This window comes from Petaurus breviceps, unplaced genomic scaffold (genome assembly GCF_028583685.1).
Source record: "Petaurus breviceps papuanus isolate PSGF00001 unplaced genomic scaffold, PetGlider_PUasm1.0 126, whole genome shotgun sequence".
NCBI lineage: Eukaryota > Metazoa > Chordata > Mammalia > Diprotodontia > Petauridae > Petaurus > Petaurus breviceps.
In genome coordinates this window covers 27,122,536-27,142,898 of record NW_027185655.1, presented here as the reverse complement: position 1 = coordinate 27,142,898, position 20,363 = coordinate 27,122,536, and the positions used below count along the sequence as shown (strand labels likewise).

Genomic DNA, 20,363 nt, shown 5'->3' with positions numbered 1-20,363 from the left:
GTCGCTTTGCTGGCATTAGGTGCAGGACTCTGTTGCATTGTCCATATACTAATGAGGTTTGCAGCCTCAGGATAAGGAGGAACATCAGAGTTCATCAGAGATTGCAGCCTCAGGGGAACCCACATGCTGGTCAGAATTCCAAAGTGGAAAATAGTGCTTGTGGTCACTCAGAGGCCAGAGCACAGGTTGGGAAATAAGTGACCAAACCTCTAGATTGTACCACTTCAGAAGAATTTAAAGCTTACAGACCCCCAGAATTAGCTCTGAAAACAGATACACAAAAAGTCTGAATCTTGGTATAGTGTCCCCTCTTCCCTAGAAGCACAGTCCTACTATAACATAAAGTTGAAAATCAAAAAATAGGTTGGGGAAATGAGCAAACAATAACAAAAGTCAGCTTGACAATGGAACTTACTCTGGTGACAGGGAAGTTCAAAACACAAACTCAGAAGACAATGAAGTCAAAACCGCTATACCCAGAGCCTGGAGAATTTGTAACTCTATACAAAGGCCTATAAAATCTTGTATGCCCTTTGATCTAACAATGCCATTACTAGTTCTGTATCATAAAGAGATCTTTTGAAAAGGAAAAAGACATATATGTTCAAAAATATTAATCACAACTTTTTTTGTGGTGGCAAAGAATTGATAATTAAGAGGATTCCCATCAATTGGGTAATGGCTGAATAACATGTGGTATATGGTTAAGAAGTAGTGAGCATGATACTCTCAAAAAAAATCTGGAAAGATTTGTATGAACTGCTACAAAGTGAAATGAGCTCAACCAGGAGAACATTCTACAAAGTAACAGCAATATTATATGATGACCAACTATGAATAACTTAACTATTCTCAGCAGTACAAAGATCCAAGACAATTCTGAAGGACTTATGATGAAAATAACATTCACTTCCAGTGAAAAAACTAATGGAGTCTGAATGCAGAGCAAACCATTTGTTTAAAAACTTCCTTTATTTTTCATTGTTTTTTAAAATATGTGTTTTCTTTCACAACATGATTATTATGGAAATGTTTTGCATATAATCTATAAAAAAATTGTTTGCCTTCTCATTGAGGTGGTAGGGGAAAGGAGGGAATTTGAAACTGAAATTTAAAGAAAGGTTAAAAACTGTTTTTATGCGTAATTGGAAAAAATAACATATTAAAAACTAAAAGAATAAATTAGGTATGAGCTCCCTATTTGATTAAAAAAAACACTTCTGAGAAAACTAGAAAGCAATCTGTCAAAAATTGGGCTTACTTCAACACCTTATAACATATTCCATAATACTTTCTAACTGATCATGTAACCTTAATATTAAAGATCATAACATTAAAAAGTATAAATAGAATTGATAATAAAATTTTTCAGCTATGGGTAGAAAATGTACTCTTAACTAAACAAAGGATAGTAGCAATTACAAAATATAATACCACATGAAACTGAAAAATTGAAAAGCTTCTTCATAAACAAAATTAATGCACTTAGGAGAAGAAAAGAAGCAGTCAAATTGGAAAAAAAAATCCTTGATTCAAATTTCTCTCATAACAATTTAGTGTTCAAGATAACTGAAAGAGAGACAGACAGAGAGACAGAGCACTATAAATAACAGAAATTCCCCAGTACATGAATAGTTCTTTTTTTTTTTTGAGGTGGGGAGAGCAAGGCAATGGGGGTTAAATGACTTGTCCAAGGTCACACAGCTAATAAGTGTATCAAGTGTCTGAGGTCAAATTTGAACTCAGGTCCTCCTGTCTCCAGGTCCTGTGTTCTATTCGTTGCACCACCTAGCTGCCCTGATAAATAGTTCTCAAAAGAAAAAATGCACACTGTTAACAACCACATACAAGAATACTTCTAATTAGTAATAATAAGAGAAATGAACATCAAAGCCACCCTGAGGTTCCATCAGATCATTCAATGTTGAAGGAGTTGCAGGAATATAGGCACAGTAAAGTATTATTAGTAGAGTTGTGAATCAGTACAGCCATTTTGGAAAATAATTGGAATTATGCAAATAAATGACCTAAATGTATGTACCCTTTGACACAGATATTACATTACTAGACTTGATTGCAAGAAGGCCATTGGTAAGATTAGATAGATAGATACATACATACATACACACATACATACATACATACATACATACATACATAGATACATAGATAGATAGATACATACATACATACATACATATAATCCTAACATATACCAAAATAATTATAGCAATACCTTTTGTGATATTACTGGAAAGGAAGCAAAGTAGCCTCCCTTCAATTGAGTAATGTGTTATGGTACACTAATGTAATGGATTGTTGTTTGTCCATTTTTAAAGAGGCCCATGGCATCAGGAAGGTGATGCCATGACATGCAAGTGAGTTGGATTTAGGTGAGGGAGGGCTGTGCAAAGTCACCAGCCTCACTTTCTCCTCCAGAATGATGTGGGCCCAGTGGTGAGATATAGTTCAGGATTACTGGAGATGGACTTGGATACAGTGGGAGGCCTTGGCCTTTTTTTTAATCTAAGATCTTTAAGAGGCCTCATTTTGACTGAAGTAATCTGTTTGGCAATTAAGGCTAGGTAGGAAATCTGTAATAGAATACTACTGTGCTATAAGAAATGATGAATGTGAGGAATACAGAGAAATATGAAAAAAATATAGCTCTTTGACCTAATGCAGAGTAAAGTAAGCAGAGCTAATATATGCAATGAGTACAATGTTAAAAATGGGAAGAATTGTTTTTAAAATATCAAATGTGGATTTTCAGAAGCATAAACAACAATGCATGACTTGAAAGAAGAGATACAAGAAGACACTCTCACTTTGGCCCTTTGCAGAAGCTGAAGATCTAAACATTTTACACTTCTCCAGATTTTTTGAGATGTTGCTCAGTTATACTAATGTTTCCTCTATTTTTTTTCTTTAAAATACTGTTTGTTATATAGGATGTCTCTCTGGGGCAGGGAAAGGAATAGGGGAAACTATGGTGATGTAAAATATAACACGTCAAAACTTATTTTTAAGTAAAAAAAGAAGTCAAAAAGAATTTCCCCTTTTCCTCTCTGAAACTTATTCTTCTCTTTCCAGTAGTCAATCTTAGATTTATTTCCACCTGCCCAAGAAAAGATTTCCAAGTTTAAACAGTGAACCAGGTTTAAAAAGATAGATAGATATATTAATTGATCAATCAGAGTTTCTTTTGAGCTTTGGAACATTTTTAAAACTGATTGAAAATATATTACCATCTTTTGACCTCATGGAACAATTGCTACTTTTTAGTCTCAGAAGTGCTAAGGATAATTAAAAACTTTACTAAAAGATTCATTTCCCATTTGATTCTTACTGACAGTTCCTGCTTATGTACTGCAAAATGGTTGCAATTTTCCTTGGACCTACTGATTAATTGAATATCTGAAAAACGAAGTAGATAATGGCACTAGAATTTCATATCATGGTTTTATATAGTGATTTGGACACAACCATAATTATTTTAAAACATTAAAAACAAATTCTTCACTCTAGAATGGCAGGCCCCATTTCAACTGAATTTCTACTTCCATCTATTTGACAAACTTCTAGTCAGTCATATTCTGCAGCCTTTCCAATGCTTTCATTCCATTTCAGTATCAGTCTTCAAATCAGTGAACAAAGAATGAGTGGATCATAGATATACCATTTATTGAGCATTGGGTAGAAATGGCCAGAAAGTGGTCATCTTCTTAGTATTTCACCACATAACTGTCATAGATTTTACACCAAATTTTTTTTTTTCAGAAAAGTGGCTGCAACAATTATGCGTAGCTTTGCCCACCACCACCGTTGTGCCGGTATTATTTGAAAATCGTTAATTACAAAACTGGCTCTGGTACAAGGTTACAGTACATGAAATAGTTGTGATGATATGTTAAAGTTAGGAAGATTGAAGTCTTACATAATTTGCTCATGGGACCTTCACCTATCCACCAACTTCCATTGTGACTTCATTGAGTGGAGTGATAATATTATTAGTACTGCGTGCTCTAAAAAAAACACTGCAAGTCACCTTTTAGAAATATACTGACAAGATGCATGTGCTGAGAATTTTAGGCTCATGGCTTGCAATGCACAAGAGATAAATGCATTCCCATATGCCACTGGTGAATGCATTGCTTCTCTGTTTACATTCTAAGGGGCATAATGAACAGAATTATATTGTGCAATGATTACATGATGAAAGGTTATAAACCAATTTTTGGACTGAAAAAAATGGTGCAGCAGTTATCTGGTGGTAATGATTATGTGCTGAAATATGGTATTTGAGCCCAGGGTTCTGGGTGTAATAACCAGGTTCTGGAGAGAAGAGAATGGAAATAGTGGCTGCAATTTAGGTGTCATGATTTGGAAAGGGCCAGGAAGTGCTGTGGAATTGAAATTTAGTGCAACATAAGGCAAAAGCTGGAGAAAGCTAGATGATTTAGTGGGTAGATCACTGGGCCTGGACTCAGGAAGACATAAGTTCAAATTCAGCTTCAGGGACTGTACCAGTTGTGTGACCCTGAACAAGTCACTTAACCTCTCTTTGTCTTAATCCGCTGGAGAAGGAAATAGAAAACTACTTCAGTTTCTTTGCCAAGAAAACCCTAGGGGTAATATGGTCCATAGAGTCATGAAGAGTCATACACCACTAAACAATTGACAACAATAAAGGAAAAAGCTAACCTAACACTCAGGTTGCCCCAGGACGAGTCTACATTGTGGTGGGAGGAGAATCAGCAGGATGAAGAGGATGAACAGAATGCAGGCAGCATGATTTGGAAATGGCTGACAAGTGACAACAGAGAAAACAGGAGGGAATACAGAAAAGGCATTTGTTCACACCTTATGGGAAATGGCATTTGCAAAGTATATGTAGTATTTTGCTCCCTTTCCAAGCCATTTACTGAGGCATTTTTTTTTCCTTCTTATTGAGCAATTAGATTTTCCTTTGGCACTTCTTCCATTGCTGAATATTGACAAGGAAAACAAAATTCCACAAACATGCAACAAATCGAGAAAGTGAATAAAAATATGTAAAGTCAGAGATGGAAGAGATAAGAAAGCCAACAAACTGATCTGTATGGAGAGAGGGAGATTATAAATTGTGTTGCATTTCTGAACCAAACTATCTGAATACTTTCCAAATGTCCTCAGCACACTGCTTTGATGTACTTTTTTCTTATACAAGTTAATTACTAAAATCATAAATGCTTTAAGTAGAAGAAGGAGGAAAACAGTTTTTGCAAGAAAAAGCTCTTTCAGTACTTTGGACAGTTACTGCAAGGATTAATGTAGAACTTTTAATTTTTTTGTCATGAACAACTTTGGAACTGGTGAAACCTCTTGTACTCTTCTCAGGATAATCTTTTAAATTATTGAAGGAAATACTAAAATTGAGTTAGAGGTTAGTAAAAAATAAAGATTTTTATTCACATTCAAGTTGCCAGATGCTCCTGAAATGTATCCCTATTTCCCTGGGAGTCCTTTGGGTCTCAAGAACCCCTGTCACAAGAGCTCTGATCAGCAGGGGGAAGGGGTAGGTTTGGTCTAACACAGTTTACATCTCATAATGTAGAAAATTTACTAATATCATCAAAGGTAAATGTAGTACTTAGGGTACTACTCTCTCACACATTGTGACACAGGAAAACTCTCCCTGGTTCATATTACTCTGTGAGGCTACATATACTCCAGACCATGGCTTGCTTTACCTTTCAGTTGCTACTGGGATGGTACAGTTAATTCAAAGTAAAATGCTTGGTGAAATAGCATGGCAAAGTATGAAATGAAGTAATGGACGAGCTATCTCACAAATACATATGTCACTAGGAAACTTGGTCATGTTTACAGAACACACATAGAGATATGTACATATGTACATCCAAAAGTGCACACATGGATATAGAACTCATACTAACTCTACACCAACTCATGCTGGACTGCCAATGTCCTCTAGTGATATTCTCATAATGTTTCCCCAAGAACAACTCCCCAGCGATTCCTTGTAGCATGCAGTCTCCAACTGGGTAATGCTTCATTGTCTTCTAATCATTTAATATGATTAAAAAATCATTTAATAGATTTGGAGGGACTTTAAAGCATATTTATGTCTCCTCATTCATTTTACAGATGAGAAGACTGAGACCTGAAGAGATTAATTGTCACTGATGGGTTGTGGTCCACTGGCATCTGTTTAGTTGTGGTGGACTGGTCTTTCCATCAAAGATTTACATAGGAAATAGATGTAGAGCTTCTCTCTGCTTACAGTTTCTTACTTTATTTTAGTCCTCTCTTAGGAGCTATTCCCCATATGATGAAACTACTCTCTTCTTTAGTGTATGCTCCAGAGGCTCTTTTTAGGGAGACAAGTTCCTCATATACCCAGTATCAGACTATGAAAATGTTCAGCTGCATTTCTTCATACAGACGTGGGAAAATTAGTCAGTGTTGGCTCTTGCATTTTTCCCTCTTGAAGGATAATCTTTGCCTCTTGGGCCCAAGATCCTGCAGAATACAGAAGATTCAGTCAGTTTAGAAGCACCCATAGGTATGTAATCTGACAGTAAACCAGATTCCTGCTCACTAAAATCAACAACACCCCTTGCTAACTGAGCCTATGTCTTATTCAAGATTAGAAATGTTTACAACTGATTTCCAACCCACATATCTACATATGTACATTTCTATATCTACAAAATCATCTCAAATGCTTCCCTTCCAAGCATTTGCCTAAGACTGGATATTTGTAATCCCCTTTTCCTCAGCCTTCAGTGATCCCCCATGATTTTTCATACAAATTTGTCTCAGAGCAAAAGCTAAGCAAAGAAGAAAAAGTCATTGTCTTCCTACTGTTCCACTTTATTTCCCTTATTACATCTAAGCAACTAGCAACTAATTTTTAAGACTGAGATACCCTACTCAAACTAAGAGGTACAATATGAAATTTGTTTGATCTTTTTACCTTGATAATAGGTTGAATGTAGGAAATGTAAAATGAATTCAGAGCCTGAAAAATATTCTTATGCCAACTCTTAATAAATCCCTAATAAATAACCTAATGCAAACATAATGATTTTTAGAATGGAAAGAAAGAGAGGTGAGGTTTAGTCTTGGGGGAATAAGAAGTTTTGGATTAGTTTTTTTAAGAGATTTTTTAGGATTTAGCTGTCAACTAAACTATGATCGAAAGGGGAATGGTTATATTAAAGTCATTAAAATTTGGGGGCAGCTAGGTGATGCAGTGACCGGCCCTGGAGTCAGGAGGACCTGAGTTCAAATCCTGCCTCAGACACAACACAAAAAACTAGCCGTGTGACCTTGGGCAAGTCACTTAACCCCAACTGCCCTCCAAAAAAAAGTAAAGTCATTAAAATTTACAAGAGTCTTTTGAGTGGCATCAGGGAAAGGAAGCAGCAAAATGGATGAACCAATTCAAATGTTTTCATCCCCAAATGTCAAAAAGTTATAAAAAGATATGTTGGCTGACCCACTGCGCTGTAAGCTTCAGTTGCTCTCATTAACTATTGATCATTTAAGATGTAGTTCCCTTGATTAATGGAAATCTTTGCAAACAGATGTATGCATTACCAAGACTTCCAGCTGAAGCACACATTTTCAAACATTTAGAGCCTCATAAATAAGACATTTATTTTTTTTTTAAAGAGGAAATGGAGCTTCTAATTTCAACATTTCTTAATCTCTAAAATGTAAATTCACCCACTTAGGATGAATTAACTCTTCCAGAGCAATCCTAAAGGAAGAATTTCATAATTAATACTTTGGAAAGGCTTTATTAATCTGACATGGGTTAACTAGATGACTGAGAAAATTTAGCATATACTTTTTATTGAAAGAAATGTGCCCCACATATAGTAAGTAAGTAAAGAAAAATTTTAATTGAATTCATTAGTAGATGAGGTCGGGTGTTTTTTTTTTTTTCATTTCCTATGGAAATGAGTAAAATGAGAGGAGACATCCAGACAAGGGATTTATGACAAAATTCTAAAGGCTGAAGATCAGTGGATAGAAGGCAAAAAAAAAAGTCCAGGATTATCTGGACTCAAGTTCTACCTAAACACAAACTAACAGTATGGAATAGTCTCTCAGTGCCCCAGGCAAAAGACTATCATTTACAGATAAGAGGCTGATCTGTCTGCATCAATGGGAAGACTTTTCCTCACCAGGAATTCTCACTGATGAAATCATGATGCAACTACAACTACATATTAGATAACAGAGAGAAAGTGTGTCTTGGGTTGACTGTGGAAGTTATCCAAAGTTTTGAGGTGGGGAGTCAGTGAAAATATTGCAATTATCTCTAAGCAGTATATCCTTGATATTTTAGTGAAGGACATTTATATTCCTGTAATTCATTTGTCTGCCCACTTGATTAATTACTATTAGAAGCAGCATTTGTATGAATGGCTACTGCAATGCCTTCTAACTGACTGGAAATTTAAGATGGATGATTGACTTTCAGTCATCTTTTTCTTTCCTGAGAATAGGTACTTGTTGTTTTGATTTTTAATTCATCTCAATGCAACAAATATATGTGCTATGCCCCAGGCACTTAGCTAAATATTAGAGATACAAAGAGAAAAGTCAATCTTTGCCCTCAAGAAATTTTGTAGGCTATAGGAGCTTTATTTGGAAGAGTGCAATTGGGAGTAAGAAAATGGAAAAGGAAAGATGGAGAAAGCACTATAGACTTTAGCAGTGAAGGGAATCAAGAAAGGCTTCCTATAGGAGAGGAAGTACCTGTGCAGAGGGATAGGTGAGGAGCAGATTGTGGAGGAATAGAAGTGCTAGTCTAAGGGATTTGTCTATTAGTCTAGAGGCAAAAAGGGGAAGTACTAAGATTTTGGGGTAAAGAAGCAAAATGGCCAGTCCTCTGTTTTAGGAATATTTGGGTGGCCAGACCAATAAAAATATCATAGATATGATCAGTTGTGGAGATTTCCATGAGCTTGAAATTGAATTCAATTTAATTCACATCTGAGCTGCAGAGATTGGCACCTGGAAGTTAAAAGAACAATCAGCCACTTAGGTTCATGTAATATGTCTAGCTGCTATTTTAATTTTATTATAATTCCATTTTTGATTGAAGGGTTTCAAAGCCATTTAAATTGGAAATTGTCCATTATAGTGAGTGCAATTTAAAAAAATTCATTAAGTACTTGTGCTAATCTGAAGCTCTATCTTCAGCAATTACAAAGTTCATTTTTATCTTCAAGAAGCCCCAAAACTGAAATATCACCTTCCCTGATTTCATCAGAAGAATCAGAGTCATGTTAGAAAGAACTCTTTTATTAGGTTGGGATAATATAAATTCTAATTAATTTAATAGTCAACTGATATTAAACTTTGAAAATGAAAGCATATAAATAATTGGGAACTTTTTTACTTTGGAAATGTAAATGAGAAACTAAAGTAAAGTTCCTAAAATAGTGCCAGATGGATATGATCATTTGAATCACTTGACAAGCAAGATTGTAGCTATTCTATATTGTACCTAGTATCTGGAAAAGATCAATTAGACATTTTCAAATGAAAATATGCTTCTTAAACATCATCATCATCACCATCACAAAAATCTCTTAAAGCCTTTTCTCAGAATGAAAATGTTAGAGTAAAACCACATTTCTCTTTAAACAACAGTTTGTCTAAACTACTGAAATCTAGATAATAGTTGTGAGTGAGTTACTATGAATCCATGTTTTTTTTTTCAGAGTAGGACCAGATTAAAACCCATTCAAGCCCTCTCATCATGGGCAACCCTTGTCCATATTTGTTGTTGTTGCTCAATTATTTTCAAGTAGTTGTTAACTCTCAATGACCCCATTTGGTGTTTTTTTTGGCAAAGATACTGAAGTGGTTTGCCATTTCCTTCTCCAGCTCATTTTACAGAAGAGGAAACTGAAGCAAACAAGATTAAGTGACTTGTCCAGGGGTGCATAGCTAGTAAGTGTTTGAGGCCATATTTGAACTCCAAAAGATGAGTCTTCCCAATTCCAGGTCTGGCAATTTATCCACTGTGCCACCAACTGTCCTCTCTTTTATAGTGAGAGCTGCTAAATCATGAATGATTCTGACTGACCCCTGAATATTGGAATGCTTTCTTTCCTGCTGCCTGCATTGTTTTTCTTTAACTTGGTAACCCAATTTTAGCTATGATCTTCCTGGGAGTTTTCATTTTTAATTTTTTAGGAGGAGACTGGTATTGGTTTTCTCTTTCTGCTTTTCCCTTTGATTCTATGGACATATTTCTTTTAAGATTTTTTTGAAGTATTATATCTAGTATCTTTTTTTAAATTCTGACTTTCAGTTAGTCCAAATTATTTTTCCTTGATCTGTTTTGTAGGTCGGTTGTTGTTTTTTTTCTTTTTCTTTTAGGAGAAGCCTAATATTTTCTTCTTTTTTTTTTGGTCTTTTAACTTTGTTTTAATGTTTTATATTTTCTAATGGAGTCCTTTTCTTCTGTTTGGTGCATTCTAATTTTCAGGTAGTTTGCTACTTTGGCAAGGTTTTGAAACTCTTGTGCCAAACTGTTCATTCTCTTTCCAATTCTTTCTTCCATAACTCTCATTCCTATTTCATTCTTTCTCTTCTAGTGCTCTCATTTCATTTATAAAACATGTTAACTTCTTCATCTCCAAGAATTCTAATTGAATTTGCACCTAAGCTACATTTTTCTTTGAGGCTTGCTTTGTAGATGATTTGGAGCCATTCTCATCTGGATTTGTGTCTTGAACATTCCTATCTTTATAATAGCTTTTTTATGGTAGGATTCTCCTCCTCTGCTTCTCCTCCTCCTCTTTTTCCTCCTCTTCCTTCTCTTCCTCCTCCTCCTTCTCTTTCTTCCCCTTCTCCTTCTCTCATTTTTTATCCTACTTTCTGATTTCATGGCTCTATTGTGGAGATAATCTTGGAGTCAATCATCATGTTTTCTTGGAGTATTAATCATTGTGTTATTCTAGGATCTGAAAGTTCTCAAGGTTAAGATCTTATGTTGAGAACCTGAAAACTTCCAGTGCTCTCACATTGGCCTAATTTACAGCAAAGTCCAATATCTGTACTCCTAGGTATACCTGCCAGTTTACTAAATTAGAGTTCCAGTAGACTGTTCTTAGTATCAGTCACTTTTAGCCATATAAATAGCTGGTTCAGAATGGCAGAACTAAAGAATCCCCTTTGATTTGTGATTTCTATTGTAGTTATTCCAATATAAGGTTAAGACTAGACTGGAAGCTATAACTGAGACATATCTCTCTCTGATCCCAAGATTTGATTCCTGAGCTTGCTTCTTATTCTTTATTTCTAGGGTCTATGACTTCTTCACACCCTGGAATACCACCCCTAAGCACAGGTCCCCTTCTCAGTCAACTCTGAATCTATCAACTGGAATTGTGTGGTGAACAACCAAGTTGGCAGTTTACATCTATTTCAGCACTCTGAACAAATTTAGTTCCATCTTTGCTGAATTTGCAACTTCTATCTTGTCCTGGTGCGTGTACTTTCCCTGACCTAGAATAATCCAAATGGCAGCTCGTTGTCTACACACTGTTTACAAACTTCGCTATTTGTCTCCCTACATCAACATGGGCTGTAAAAATGACTGATTATAATTGTCTTCTTGGATTTCCCAATGAGAACTGTCTAGCACATTTCCTTAATATGTTTGGAGGAGTTTGTGGTAGAAAGGGACTTCTTACTCCTTCTCCACTATCTTGTCTCTATTTTTCCCCATATTTGTTTCTTAGCTACAATTACTGAGTACTCTTTCTTCTTATGGAGTCATTCTTCTACCTGCCAAACTCTCAATATAGGTGAAAATTCTCCTCTACCTTTTCACATCCTTTTTCTAATTTTTCCCATTGAAATCCTACAATTTTTGTTTTCAAAAATATTGTGCCTGTGGCAGAAATATGCATCCTCCATACTGTAAGATTCTCATGTAATTACTGGAAGTAAGATTATCGGTTCTTGTTTGTAACGCTAGGACTGCTATGACAAACTGCTTTGCCATTGCAAATATGGAATCTCCATTGCTCCAAGTTCACATGTACTAATTTATTACTATTGTTTATCACTTAGTCATTCAACCCATCCCTCCATGTTGTTTACAAATAAGACACTTTCCTGAAATACAAGTAAACTGTACTTGTATTGGCAAACTTTACTCCTCCTCTGCCGTTATAGGAAGCCTGCCCAAAAAGAAATAAGGCTATGCTGGCAGGAATTGTTCTTGATGAAACTATTCTGGCTCGTAATGATTTCTGCTTCCCTTTCTAAATGCTAACAATCTGCCCTTTAAATAAATAAACATATATACATGAATATATAATTTTACCCGAAATTGTCATTCTCAGTGATATATACAATTACTACTATTATTTTCCCTCTTCCTCCTCTTGTGCTCCTTTCCTTCCCTCTGAACACTTTCCTAGTTCATCCTCATCCTTATGGTACAACTCTGCCTCACAAAAGATTTCCAAAGGACTCTGAATCCCATCTACCCCTTCTTTTAGTATCTTAGGGGAAAATTCATCCAAGTCTGATCACATAAAGTCAGTGAGAAAAGAGCTAAATTCTATTAAAATCTTACTTAGTTTGGGTTTTATATGATTGTTACAATTTTTCCTATCCTTCTGAGTTTAAAGATCATGCTTATTGCCCATCAATCAACCTATAAATGTTTATCAGATGCCTTCTATACACTAAGCACTCTGCTAGGAACTAGTGCTATGAATACAAAAGTAAGGCAATGCCCTCACCTCAGGAAGCTTGATTCTACTGGGGAAGGGGGCATGATGGAACGGGGACAGATATGTAGATAAGTACATAGATAAGTAAATACAATATGTGTAGAAAATAAATACAACATAATTGGGGTGGTGAATAATGAAAACGAGAAAATCCAGAAAGTTCTCTTAAAGGAGTCATCACTTGAACTGAATCTCAAAAAGTTCTAGTCAGGGGCTTGGATGTGGGGGGAGGATTTGCAGAGGCAAATATGCTGAAAATGGTTTGCTATATACAGGAAACATGAAGTAGGCCAATATGACTGGAACATGGAATATAGGGAAGGAGGAGGGGAGTCAGAGCCTGTAGGGGAGTGAGGAAGCCTGGAAAGATATTTTGGGGCCAGATTGTAAAGGACTTTAACTGCTAGATATAAGATTTATGTTTTATCCTATGGGAAATAGACAGCTACTGAAACTTCTTGAGTAGGGAAATAACATGTTCAATACGATGTTTTAGGAATATCAACTTGGCAGCAATGTGGAGGGTGGATTGGAGAAGGGGGAGGCTAGATTCAAAGGAGACTTTTCAAGAAGCTATTTCTGAATAGAAATGATGAGAGCATAAACTGGTGTGGTTAGAGTGAGAAGACGTGTGAGAGATGTTGAGAAGGTAGTATTGACAAGACTTGGGAACTGTTTGTATACAAGAAAGAGGAAGAAGAATAATCACAAATTCAAACACAAGTCAAGAAGGAGAACTGAGAAATGTCTGCTGCATACAGCAATAAAAATAATCATTGGTGACCTTGAAGACAGTAGTCATTCAAGTTGGGATCAGAATACAGCAAGGGACTGAAAAGGCAGTTGAGGAGAGAAAATGGAGCCGACAGTTGTGGATACCTTTTTTGGACTTCAGCAAAGGAGAGATAAAGGTGTTAACTAGAGGGGTTTGGTAACATCAAGTAAACTTTTGGTTGTGATTGTTGTTGATTAAATGATGAATATCTATGTGGGCAGCAGTGAAGTAATGAGCCAGAGGGAAAAGGATCAAAATGACAAGATCCCAGAGGATATAATAGAGAATCAGATGATGATCACAAGTAAGGGATTGGCATTGTCAGGAAGAAACAAATTTATTCTCTATAGCTGGAACATAAGAGGAAAAATTTGGGGGAGGGGAAGGAAGAAGGAATTGAGGAGAGTAGAAATGTGGAATTGAGGAAGAGATAAAGCTCATAATGGTTTGACCTCATAAACAACTTTTCAGTGAGGTCAGTTGAGATGAAAGGAAGGGGATAATGTGGATAATTTTAAAAGAAAAGATTTGAAACAGACATTGTAAGGGGATCGATGAGTTTAATCAATGTGGAAAGAGTAAAAAGATTGCTATGGAGCATTGAGAGTTCAATTGAATAACATAAAGCTTAGTTTCTCTAGTTACCAGGGTTATTTAACTTCTTTCAATAGATTTATTAGAGGGGTGGAAAATAAGGTTAATATGACTAATCCAAGTTGGGGTTTGGAAAGGAATGAGAGGTGACAGGACAATGGGACAAGGAATCTGAGAGTGGAAGTTAACTAAAAGATTAGAATTTTGCAAGGAAAATATTGAAGTCAGAGGAGAGAAACAGGGAAATCCTGGGAAAGAGAGTGCTAGAATGAAAAGAATTTGTCATGAGTACAGAGAAAAGTTTTAAGGGGAATGAGGTATAGGGAGAGATGGAAGGACAGGAAGTTCCCATCATCTAGAGAACTTTAAGAGCAAGGTTTGTAATAACAATTATTACTAACCCTGGGTGTGGCCAAGTTAGAGTGAAGTAGCAATTCAAGAGATCCAAGGAGGATGCAGAACAGGGAAATATTAGAAGAAATCAGCTTGTAAATTGAAATTCCCAAATATGAGAAGAGTAGGATTAGAGCTAGAGAGGAAGATTTAACCAGTTTCTTTTTTTTCCAAATGCTTTATTAACTTCTGATTTACATCACTCATTTCTGCCAGATTTTGAGTTACAAATTTTCTCCCCATTTTCCCCCTACCCACCACCCCAAAATAGCAACCCACAGGATATCCCTTCCTCCAATCTGCTCTCTCCCATATTTTCTCCCATACCCCTTTCAACTTGTCCAGTGGATCTCTATGCTCCAATGCCTGTATATCTTATATCCCAAATACATGTAAAATAGTATTAATAATATTATACATACACACACACATATTTGATTTTAAAACGTTGAATTCCAGATTCATTCACTTCCTTCCTTGTCACCCACCCTTACTGGGAAGATAAGCATTTCAGTATAGGTTGTACATGTGTGGCTAATGCAAAACAATAACATAGTAGATATATTGTAAAAGACTGACTATATTTCCCTTCCTCCTATCCCACCTCCCACTTGTTCTGTTCTCTACTTTGATCCCATCCCTTTTCAAAAGTGGGTGCTTCCAACTTCCTTTCCCCCAGCCTGCCCTCCCTTCCATCATCCCCCCTGTAATCCCCTTCCCCCCCTACTCTCCTGGAGGGTGAGATACCCTATTTAGTGTGTATTTCATTCCCTCCTCAAGCCAAATTCAATGGGAATAAGGTTGATCCATTCCCTTTTGCCTTCCTATTCTTCCCCTCCATTGTAACCATTTTCCCTTGCCTCTTCTGTATGAGATAGTTTACCCCAATCTGTGTCTCCCCATCTCCTCTCATTATATTCCTCTCTGACCTCTTAATTTCACCTTTTAAGTATCATCCCTTCCTGTTAAATTGGTCATGTGCCCTCTATCTATGTATACCTGTAAACATATATATACACATTCATATGCCCATATACCCTCATATATATATTTCCATTCTCTTCAACTACTGAGAAAAGTTTCATAAGTTACAATTATTGTTTTTCCATGTAGGAATGTTAATAGTTCAACTTTGATAAGTTCCTTATGATTTTTTTCCCTGTTTATCTTTTCATGCTTCTCTTATTTCTTGTATCTGAATGTCAAATTTTCTATTCAACTCTGGTTTTTTCAGCAAGAATGCTTGAAAGTCCTCTATTCCACTGAATGACTATATTTTCCCCTGAAACATGATGCTCAGTTTTCCTGGGTCGGTGACTCTTGGTTTTAATCCCAGCTCCTTTGACCTCCGGAATATCATATTACAAGCCCTTTGATCCCTCAGTGTAAAAGCTGCCAGATCCTGGGTTATTCTGATTGTGTTTCTACAATATTCAAATTGCTTCTTCCTGGCTGCTTGTAATGTTTTCTCCTTAATCTGGGAATTCCAGAACCTGGCTATAATATTCCTAGGAGTTTTCTTTTGGGGATCTTTTTTAGGAGGTGATCGGTGAATTCCTTCAACCTCTATTTTTCCCTCTGGTTCTAAAACACCAGGGCAGTTTTCTTTGAGAACTTCCTGGAGGATGATTTCTAGGTTCTTACTTTGATCATGGCTTTCAGGTAGTCCAATAATTTTTAAATTATCTTTCCTAGATCTATTTTCCAGGTCACTGGTTTTTCCCATGAGATATTTCACATTGCACTCTATTCTTTCATTTGTTTGGATCTGTTTAACAGCATCTTGATTTCTCATAAAGTCATTAGCTTCCAATTGCTCCAATCTAATTCTGAAGCAATGATTCTCCTCATTGAGCTTCTGAGATTCTTTTTCCATCTGGCAAATTCGGCTTTTAAAAGCATTCTTCTCCTCATTGCCTTTTTGAGCCTCCTTTGCCATTTGAGTCAGTCTGTTTTTTTAAGGTGTTATTTTCCTCAGTCAGGCTGTTGACTCTCATTTCATAATTTTCTTGCATTGTTCTCATTTCTCTTCCCGATTTTTCCTCCATTTCTCTTATCTGCTTCTTAAGGTCCTCTATGACCTGTAACCAGATCATATTTTCCTTTGAAGCTTTTGGTGCAGGAGTTCTGACTTCACTGTCTTCCTCTTGTTCCATGCTTTGCTCTTTTTTGTCCCCAAAATAAGATTCTAATGTTGGAATCTTCTGTCTGCTTTGTTTCCTTTGCCTGGTCATTTTGCCCCTCAGTCACTTGACCCCTGGGCTTTATGCCACAGTAGGACTCTGCCACCAGACAGGGGAGCTTTCATCCCAAACGCTGGGGTTTTCTCAGCTGCTGGAGGTATTAGATGGGTGCCCTCTCTGAGGTCTCCACACACTCTGGCAAGCTGGTCACACACCCCAGGACCTCCACCCTAGACTGCAATCCAGATCCAAGCAGGTTAAAGCAAGAGTGATTACCCCTCAGACTAGTGCTTGGTCCCCCTACACACTGCAGGCCAGGAACTGAAGTTGCCACATGGCACTGGCTGGCTGTGCCAGCATCTCAGCTGCACTCCCGCTTACTGGGTCCCAAAGTCTAGACTCCACTGACCTCTCACTTTGTCCTTCGCATCTGTGTGTTAATAAATCTGGAAACGGCCATGGCTGCTGATGATCTAGAGACCCTCTTGTGGGTGGCTGGTCAAGCCTGCCCTGGGGCTAAAGCTTCTGTATGGGGCTGGGCTGTGCTGGCTGATTCCTTCCAGCCTGCTGGGATGTCCTCAGTGGGAGGTTAGCTTCTCTGTGTCATTTTGTGTGTTCTGGAACTCCAAAGTTTCAGAGTCCCCTTTTTACATGGATCGGAGGAGGTGGAAGCTTCTTGGCCTCTATTTGATTTAACCAGCTTCTGAACTCCTTCAACAAAGAGTATTCTGTCTCTATCTCTGTTGCTCTATATAAAAATATTTTCTGTCATAATTCTCTGCTCTGATTCTTGAATTTCCTCATAAGTAAATCTTAGAATTAAAATTATATTAAACTACCCATTATTAATTATTCTGTACCTTTTGAGCACGATGCATCCTTTTAAAATGCTGCTCCAGTCATCCTATGAAGTCTGATGACAGTTATTTTGAATTTACCTGTGTGAACGAAATGTTCTACTTCCTCTTGCTTATGACCAATACTTTGTACATTTAAATATAAACATCTAAAGTTTTATTTCTGAATCTCTGTTAAAATATATGATCCTGGAAATTACTGACCCTGTCTATTCAACTCTACTTCATATAGCGAATTTTCTCCTCTCTGTGGTATCTGGATTGACAACTATGAGGGTGTTTCTTTCCCTTATCCATACTTCCAATTAAAACATTTTTTTATTAATCGCAAGACTTTAGATAGATACATTTTTTTTTCTGGTTGTCAGGTTACATCTCTGTCTTTTTTCAATCATTTTCCAGAAGTTCAAATTGCATTTCCCAGCACCATCTTCTTAATTACTTACTCAGCAAAATCTACCTTTTTCTTAAGGATTCTCTACTTTTAGTTGTTTGCATTTTGTCTAGTAGGTATTTGTTAGGTGAATTAATTAATTAATTAGGTTGATATTGTAATAGAAGACTGGCACTAGCTTTATAAAACTGGGCAAATCATAACATCTCAGAGCCAGTTTTCTCAAATGTAAAATGATGATAATAAAACTTGTTTTTCAGGATTACTGTGAGGACTGAAAATGATCATGTTTGTAAATTACAAAAAGTTTGCTGAGGAGAGCAAAGGGTAAAAAAATTGTAAAGGTTATAAAGAGCTTTACATGCCAAACAGAGCATTTTATATTTGTTCCTGGAGGTAATAGGAAGCCATTGGAGTTTAATGATTTGAGAGAAAAGGGTAACATGAGCAGACCTATGCTTCAGGAAAATCACTTTGGCACCTTAGAGTAAGATAGATTGTAGTGGACAGGTAAATTAGGAGGCTGTTGCAATAGCCTAGGCAAGAAGTGATGAGGGTCTGCAGTAGGATGGTGGCTTTTTGAGTGGAGAGTAAGGGATGTAAATTCTAAAGCCTTATAGTAATCAGGTGACTTTTTCAGAATGTATAGTACTAGGCAACAAGAAGGAGAAAAAAAATAAGTATCCTAAGACTGTTAAGTCTTAGATATTACCTTAGCCAAGATAGTCCTATCACATTTCAAGATTTTGCCTTAGGATACGATTTTCTATAACCTTTATTTATGAATAGGATAAAATATACAGTAGCCATTTTAAAGATTATTTGATTTAGTAAGCTTGTCCCATGTTAACTTAAGCCCTTTCTAAACCAGATCCTGCTTATAAGAGTAAGTCTATAGATTTTTGCCAAACTCAAATGATTTGAAATTTGAAGAGATCTTAAAAATCAACTCATCCCAATTCCACATTCTACAGATCGGGAAAATGAGACCCAGAGAGACCAATACATTTTCAAAGTAGGATATTGAAGATCATAATTCATATCTACATCTTCTATTCCCAAATCCAGTAATCTCCCAACTATTTTATAAGCCTAATACCTTAATTCCATTAAGTTATGGAAATGGTATGAATCACTCTATTAGTTACTGATATTTTCTACTTTTTGTTTTAGTAAATCAGTTTTCTGACATAATCTACCCTATAAACTCCTTGAATCTACATAAAAATGCATTTTCTAATGGATGGTTAAAATATGATTCTTATTTTAATTAAACTAATAATTAGCCTTGAGAATAGAAGGTTAGCCAGAAGAATAATTCATGATTTTTTCAAACTGTTCTCCTTATTGATTACCTTATGTAGCATTCTGTCTTTGGTTGAATGACATCATACAGATTTTTAACCATATATTTATTTAATTTCCCCCAAAAAAGTCCTGTAGGTTTTTAAATAACTGTCTCCTTCCTCTTGCTCTTATCTTTTGAAAGGGGAGGGGAGGGTGGGATGTCAAAAATGTTTTTTCATAGCTTTAGAAAAAGCTATTGTGAGAAGTAGCAATTAAACTTCTCTGACTATATTTATGCCCAGAACATGATCTCTAAGATCTCTTGAAGCTCTGAATCTCATTATATAGTTATAATATGCCCCAAAGAGGTATTGATCAAGCTGTATTCAAACTACATTTAAAATTCAGGGAAATAATAGGCACTTAATAAATATATTGATTGATTAACTGATGATTCTTAACTTTTGTGTGCAATCCTGTCTGTTTATCTACACTGCTTGGGCAGGAAGACTTCTGAAAATGTATGGTATGAATTTGTAAATCATCAGAATCATTTGTAAATTATCAGCATATCTAGAGAAAGGAAGCAATATTTTAAAATTCTTAAGCAAAGAATATGATGATCTTTATAAATCCTTGAGGGAAAATAATCACTGATCAAGATTTGAGTGTCTTCTCTTATCTAGGGATTTTTTTAATGACTATACTGGCATTAATAATGCAGACATCACTGGCCATGAAGTGGTATGTTCTTAGAGTGCTCTGGGCATTTTAAGGACTCTACCAATATGCTTTGCTCTTTCAATCAATTAACATGCTAAACTTTCTTTTTCTGACCAGCAGGTGGTGAAGTCCCTTACACAACCTTGGCCACTCGAATGATGATGGGAGCTTGGTGGCTCTTTGCATTAATTGTCATCTCATCATACACAGCTAACCTGGCAGCTTTCCTCACCATCACACGAATTGAAAGCTCCATCCAGTAAGTAAACACAAATGATACTGGTAGATGGTAATGATGATGATGATGTGATGATGATGATGATGATGGTGATGGTGATGGTGATGGTGATGGTGATGGTGATGGTGATGGTG

The 20,363-nt window shown here is 36.3% G+C and overlaps 1 protein-coding gene across 1 annotated transcript in view; it reads left to right on the top strand.

Annotated features, from left to right (window-relative positions):
• The window catches only part of GRID2 (glutamate ionotropic receptor delta type subunit 2), a 919,201-nt gene that overhangs the window by 593,057 nt on the left and 305,781 nt on the right, over nucleotides 1–20,363 (top strand). Inside the window, exon 11 of the mRNA XM_069098591.1 lies at nucleotides 20,112–20,250. Coding sequence (XP_068954692.1) covers nucleotides 20,112–20,250 — 139 coding nt within the window. The remainder of the gene's footprint in view (nucleotides 1–20,111; nucleotides 20,251–20,363) is intronic.